Genomic DNA, 7,503 nt, shown 5'->3' on the forward strand with positions numbered 1-7,503 from the left:
TATAAACAAGATCACTCTCGGCGAACTTCTCAACAATCTACCAACGATAACATACACAATACTAAATAATTTTTATGTACTATTGTGCAAAATAGTACTAAAAACATATTCAACCATATAGTTTTATCCATTAACACCATTGTTACATAATAAAAGACCAATGAATGAAGGATCTTGGTGGATTTGAACCACCACCACCTTGGAATACATGAAGATGCAATCTCCCAAGTGCTCTACCATTTGAGCTAAAGATCCGTTATGGGGTAATCTACTAGTTTGCTTATCTACTAGTTGCAACTACTGCAACACCCAGCAGTAGCACCCAACACACACTCCACCCAAAGAAGGAAGCAAAGACACGCCCACCCAGCAGTAGCACCGAGCACACGCTCCACCCAGCACACACTCCACCCAGCAACAACAACAGCAGCCGTAATAGCACCTAGCACACTCCACCCAGCAGCAATAGCACCACAGAGGCCACCGCACCACAGATAATTAGTTGATGAGCAGAACTAGGGAAGTGAAATTATATAAATGCACCCTAGTCTTAATTCTTGAACTAGAAGCATATATGATATTAACATACCAGGTTCTGTAATCAAGTCTTTTGTTGTCTCACTGTCTTTAGAAAGTCCTTTCTCGAGGTTATCACTTTCGCATGCATCAGTAACTCTAACTATAGTTTCTTCTTCTGCAACGAAAGAAGTAGTGATAATCTTGACAAGTGGAAATATGGTAATTTTTAAGCTTGATTAAAGAGAGCAATGGAAACTCCAACAAGAGCAAGCTCCACTAGACACTGTTATAATGTAAACACATTGTATCACTAAAGCGCACATAGCATGAGTGGTGCGGACGCATTGTAGAAAGCAGGAAAATGCAAAGTTTCTAATAGTTCATTGGAGAAAACTAAAGAAAATAACCAACCTATATGGCCAATGAATGTCGTATCAATTAGAGAAGCAATTGGGTCAGCTAGTAAAGCAAGTGTTGTAGGCAATGTAATATTTATAATCTCCCTTCCAAGTTCATCCTTCTTAAAAACAAGGCTGGCATTAGAATCAATGAACCATTAGGCAATTGCAAAAGATACTAAAGACTGGAAGAAGTATAACTAAATAAGCATGTATTGTCTTTGCAGCATTTCCTATGGGGTTGGGAGACTTGGGAGTTGGGACCATTCTCCCAGCTTAGAGGTTTTTGGTCATTTCCAACTGAAAACATTTCTAATATATATTATAATCACCTATTCATGATTGGGATGAGTTCCAAGGACCAATTCCCTTCTCACAACAGAAGCTAATTCTCAATATCAAATGTAAAAGAAACAAAGCAATACCTTGCATCCTGGAAGAAAACGTGGGCAGGAATTCTCTTCCTTTCCTCAGAGAGATTCAAATTGGATTCTGCCATTACTAGACCAGAAAAAATATGCAGAACACAAGTAAGATACTTGTTCCCACGAATTGCCAAAGCTATTAGATGATTGGTAAAAAATGCAAGATACTTGTTCCCCCAGTAGGCTAAACTTCTTCGAATTCGAGTGTTGAACGAACTGCAACTAAACTCCTTTAACCCAATACCCCCCCAAAGAATTGCTCAACACTCCAAGAGATTGATTTCTTTTTGAGTCAATGGAAAATCAACAAATTATCAATCACCAAAAGCATTCATCTCCTTTTAATTGTTACGCTCACCTATATTACTCAAAAAAGTTTCAATATAATCAAATATGGAAAAATTATCAAAGAAAACCAAACAGATGAGATTATAGATCCAATTAAATTGTTAAAGTAATGATCCAAAGAATAAACAGAAAAGAAAAAAAAAATAAACAAAGAATGAGAGATGGAGAGAGAGATGAGCATACCCGAGGTGCAAATCGATTAAAAAGAGATTATTGAGGGAGGAAGGAGAGAGAGAGATCGCGAACCGAGAAGGGGAGAGAGAAATGTTATCGGGGGTTTGTGTTTTTTCATTTTTGATTGGTTGCAAATCATGGCAAATTTGTGTACAAATTTTGTCGTGGTAAAATTTCTTTCCTCCCCAGAAGAAGAATTTTGCCACCAAAAATCATGAAAATGACAACTTGTGGCAAATCCAAAAAAAAATTTGCCATGACTCCAAAAACACATCAAACAGTGCCAAACAAGTGAATAGTGCCATTTATTTGCATTTGCCATGACAAATGAAGCTATCAAACACAGCCTTATTCACTAGTATCAGCTCCTTGTACTTCGTTCGCGCGAAATGAGCTGGTGCTACTTGGACGACAAGGTTAGCATCCATTTGCCGCTCGTGTGCGACTTCTTAATCTTAAAATTCTAGGAAGTTAGTTCTCCGTGGACTTTTCACTTCTAGAAACAAGACAAATGCGTTGTTGTTTTAACACACTTTTGTCTACGACCAAACCAACATGTTATTGTGGATTTTAGCGCGCAAGTGTGATAAGAATTTGGAATGGATTCAGTTGAATTTGGCCTAGGTATTAAAAATATAATCCATAAAATTCAGATATGAAATTTTATTTTCTAAGTTACAAGTCTATATATTTGTTTCGACAAATATGGATAGCGTGTGGTGTATAGATTTTCAAAATGGGAAATTATCTCAAAAGAGGGATTTATTTTTGGGGAGTTAAGTAAAAAACTCTCAAAAAAAACTGTCCCCATGACTCTGATCAACTTGTAAATTCCTTATTGAGTTATGATCGAACAAGTTATAAAGGGAATAAAAAATAAAATAAATATTTTTTACCACTTTCACTTTTGTTAAATGGGAAAGAAAATTTGTTCATTATTGTTACATACAAATTTTCTTTTCGCATCAGAAGATAACATTTTCAATTTTCTGTTGGGCGGGTAAAATTACTTTCACTGCAAATGCAAGGATTTGTTTTGGGAAAAACCTTTTCATTTCCGTTTCCGTTTCCACATTCCTATATTGTGTCTGCATTAACAGTTAACACTTTACGCCATGACTATAATTATTCCTTCAAAGTTTTAATTCAAATTAGGTTGAAGCCTTGAAGCTCAAGGTAGCTTTCTCTAGGATTTTGTAAGATAGAGATCACATTCTGTAAATGAGCATCGGCAGAAATCTACATTTTCTCCTTTTTTTTTCTTTAGTTTATACCAAATCTTTTTCCACATGGCTTCAAAGCATAAGGTGGTTGGACAAATAAAACCTTTAAAGATTCGAATCACATAATCTTTACACATGTCTTACACGTGTCACCAAATGGAATGAAGATCAAGAGACATCATTTTCTCAACGGTTCACAAATAAAACAACTCCCTGGAGTCCCAACCATAAAACCTCATTTGGCCCCGTTCGGAGTTGGGATGAAACCACAACAGCCATAAAATCTAAACTTCCAAAAATAACCTCCAAACTCTTGAACTTAACACGTGTACCGTGGGACGGAAGTAAAGGTGCACCACCTGTGTCATACTGTCATGTGTTGCTTATGCAATAATAATATATATATATTTTTTTGTAGAAAATCTGACGCTTCTCATTACAATCCGCGTTCTCCCACTTTTCCCCTTCTTTCCACCAAATCCTTTCTCTCTCTCTTTATAAAAACCCTCCTCATTTCACTTCTCATCTCTAATTCTCTCCAACCACCGAAGAAGACAAATGCAAGGAGGTTCAATTATGTCACTCTCACCAAGCTTTAATAGCTACTCTTCCAAGAGATTTGCAGAAATTGCAGCAAAAGTAACTGAAGAATTTAGCGATCAACTTGAAGAACTAGGTCTAGAAGAAGAGGCTGTTAGAAATCGAGAAGAAGAAGAGAAGAGAACCGAGAGCGATGATGGTGAAGAAGAAGAAGATGATGATTTTGAGTTTGCAGTTTTGTGTAGAGATCCAAACACATCACCAATTTCCGCAGACGAGATCTTCTCAAACGGACAGATTAAACCAATCTACCCAGTTTTCAATCGAGATCTTCTTTTTGCTGGTGGACAGGATGATTTCACAAAGCTACAAAACGGTACCACGGTTCGACTTCCATTACGAAAACTTTTAACGGAAGAACGAGATCCAACAGCCTCATCATCGTCTTCAGAAGCTGATGAATTAGAAGCATTACCTGATGGAACTTATTGTGTATGGACACCAAAACCAGTTCAAGGGTCACCTGAATTACGTAAAAAGAGTAAGTCAACTGGTTCTTCCAAACGATGGAGGTTTAGAGATTTACTTCATAGAAGTAATAGTGATGGGAAAGACACCTTCGTATTTTTAGCTCCATCAATTAAGAAGAAAGAGAAGAATGTTGAAGCTGTTTCAAAGGAAAGAAGAGATTCAATTTCTGGGAAAGGAAAATCGAAAGGTGAAGCTTCTTCAACGTCGGCTCATGAGGCTCATTATATGAGGAATAGAGCGATCAAAGAAAGCGATAGACGTCGGTCTTATTTGCCTTACCGCCAAGATCTGGTAGGGTTCTTTGCTAATGTTAATGGGTTGAATAGAACATTACGCCCATTTTAAGTTCGCATACTTTTTTCTTTTTTTTTCATTAATTTTGTTTTTGGTAATGTGATTAGGGGTTTTCATTAACAATGGAGAGAAATCATGGTTCCTCTTAATCTGTAACTAGTAGTAATCTTCTTTTGTTGGTTTTCATTTATGGAGAAGATCTTTTCAGGTATACTTTGTAAAAAAGAGTTGATTACTAATTATCTTTATTGAAAATTGAGATTTTCTTAAGCAGAAAGTTAAGTAAAATTTGATGTGCAAATAATACACGGTTTCTTGTTGGTGGAATGGTGGGGATTGTGGATTAATAAATAAATATAAAATGATAAATTACTTTTGACTAAAGATTTATAAAATATAAACTTGGGTCAATATGTTGATTATCGAAAGGGGCCCTTGTTTAAATTGTAAGATTTTGTGAAGCATAAAATTTTAGGGACCTCGTTCCGGAGAGGTGTTTGAATGTGGCTGTCTCTTTATTGTTTTGTTTGGATTATAGCTAATTGCTACCAATACTAATAATTTAGATAATCCTTGGACTGGTTTACTAAGAAAAAGGGAAACGAAGAAGAAAGAACTGCATTGAATCCTTGACTTTCATATGGGCCTCATGGGCATTGCAATTATTTTTTTTAGGTTTATACTAGTGACAATTAGTTTCGAGGTTATAATTGTGTGTTATGATAAATTGAACTGTGCAATCTGCCCATTCTGTACTAGCTAATAATACTTAATACTTCAGCAGTGATATTTCTTACTTTGACAATTGATTAATACCAACGAGAAATACGAAAGGGATGGGGATGACCCAGTGGCGCACAAGGTGCTATCTAGGCGGTCTAGGGAGAATCAGGTTTAGGGAGTCTTAGCGGATAGGCTGTTTCGATCGGTGACCTCTAGGATTCTAGTTCTAGGTCACAGTGAAGCAACATAATAGAAATGTGTTTCCATGTATTTGTTGAAAATAATTGGCCATGGCGCTCTTTGTTTTGTTTTTTGTGTGTGTGTGTTTTTTTTTTTTTTTGCATAATAGCATTTTCCATGGCCGGAATTCCAGGCTTCCAGCACCAGTCTTATAAATTTGGTTACTTGTACTTTTTCACATTTTCGTCGTAAGTTTTAATTTTCTGTATAAAAGTTATATCAGAGGGCATGAAATATTGTAATGTAGACATAAAATATGAAAGTATAAAACATTCTTGAATGCAATTGGGGCCGCTCTAACACTGATGTTAAAGCAAGTTCTGAAAGCGCCAGTGTGGTGTTGTGGGGAACCTAATAGGGCGGGCGGCCGTTGTAGCATTCAAACCAACGCTCATTGAAGTATTGAACTATTCATCATAAATTGGAAATTGGAGGGCAACCTGGCAGTGCATAGGCAAAAAAGACCAGGATTCTCGATTTCTAGCATAGAAATTGTGGAACTTCTCTCTGTCAGTGATAAATGTCAAAATGAGTAATCAATCCCCTAATAGTGCACATAGGAGCACAGGCACAAACCACGACCACATTGATCTGGTGGAAGCGTGGTTGGCTTTCAATAAATTGGTCATGGATGAGAAAAACAACCAAATAAAATAAAAACCCAAAAAAAAAGGGAGCATAGGTTCATAATCTCATGTGTCATACTTTGGTTGTGTCACTTGTGTGATAAAAGGCTAAATCTGGCAAAGACGGAAGGATCGCTGTGGGTCTCATTATTTTCATCACATAATGGTGTCATGGTTTGTGCGTGCCCTATGACCGAGTTTACACTCGTTTTAGAGTCTGTTAATTTTTGACTTTGCAACCAATCCCCACTACAAAAGGTGATAAACACTAGGAAAGTGTGTGAAGTGAAAGCAGGATTCTATCGTCTTTTTATTCCTGTTTGGGAAATGGGACTGTGGAAGCTAGGAAAGGCCCCTGTTCTCATAGTGTGAACTGTTGAAATCCGTTCGGAAATAATTGTACCCAAAGTTCGGAAATAGAAATGCTAAATTGCTAATTATATTGGACCGCGTACACATTATTTTCACCGCGTGAAACCACTTTTAAAGAATGAGAGAGCTGTAAGATTTGGACAATTGGAACGAATATTACCTTAATGGGGAAGGTTATGGTTGAAGTTTAATGAGATCATACATTCATGCTTACCAACCGGAACTCAACCAATCTTTAACCGGAACTTTGAAATGGTCGATCTAATGCAATTAAAAAGCTCACACCCTTCCATAAGATGAATCTGATGCTATAAATCTACTCTAGGGTGACCGATAGAAGAATCCCAACTTATTGCAACTCATTAGCGTACTTAAGGTGATTTATTTTTAAGGGAGCCAATGTAGTTAATTAGCCAATGTATCTTTCTAAGATATAGAGAAAGATACATATTAACTCTGAGCCCTAGGCTGAGACATCTATAGAATGCAGCAATTGTGAGTGGCATGGGTCCTATGGAAACACAAGAATGTGGTTCACTTTGAATGCAAAAGAGTCTAATGTTGTGCCCAAAATTATGAAGCACATCAATCTAATGCAACGGAAGCGAACAACCAATATCAAATGTGAGAAGAATCCCAACTTATTGCAACTCATTAGCGTATTTAAGGTGATTTATTTTTAAGGGAGCCAATGTAGTTAATTAGCCAATGTATCTTTCTAAGATACATATTAACTCTGAGCCCTAGGCTGAGACATCTATGGAATGCTTCAATTGTGAGTGGCATGGGTCCTATGGAAACACAAAAATGTGGTTCACTTTGAATGCAAGGAGTCTAATGTTGTGCCCCAAAACCTATGAAGCACATCAATTTAATACAACGGAAGCGAACAACCAATATCAAATGTGGTAGAAGTAACAACCCACAACTACGGTGTATGAAATCAACTAAATAACTCCTAAACAAATAGTAAACAATGTAAACTATTCACCAAAATAACAAACAAATCAACTAAATAAGAGAGACGAAGATTTACGTAGTTTGGTTTGCACCTAATCTACAACCAAAGAGAAGCTTCAGTTGAAAGAGA

At 36.8% G+C, this 7,503-nt stretch overlaps 1 protein-coding gene across 1 annotated transcript; it reads left to right on the top strand.

Moving 5' to 3' along the window:
- Window positions 1-3,158: 3,158 nt before the first annotated feature.
- LOC147523402 (uncharacterized) lies at window positions 3,159-4,707 on the top strand. The gene has a single exon (XM_086598448.1). It carries the CDS (start codon window positions 3,646-3,648, stop codon window positions 4,501-4,503), a length of 858 nt encoding a protein of 285 aa, XP_086454574.1. The 5' UTR covers window positions 3,159-3,645; the 3' UTR covers window positions 4,504-4,707.
- The last annotated feature ends 2,796 nt before the right edge of the window (window positions 4,708-7,503 follow it).

This window comes from Coptis chinensis, chromosome 1, assembly GCF_015680905.1.
Source record: "Coptis chinensis isolate HL-2020 chromosome 1, ASM1568090v1, whole genome shotgun sequence".
Lineage (NCBI taxonomy): Eukaryota > Viridiplantae > Streptophyta > Magnoliopsida > Ranunculales > Ranunculaceae > Coptis > Coptis chinensis.

Excerpts from the sequence above, each read along its gene's own strand:
- LOC147523402 (XM_086598448.1), top strand. The coding sequence starts at position 3,646 with ATGCAAGGAGGTTCAATTATGTCACTCTCACCAAGCTTTAATAGCTAC.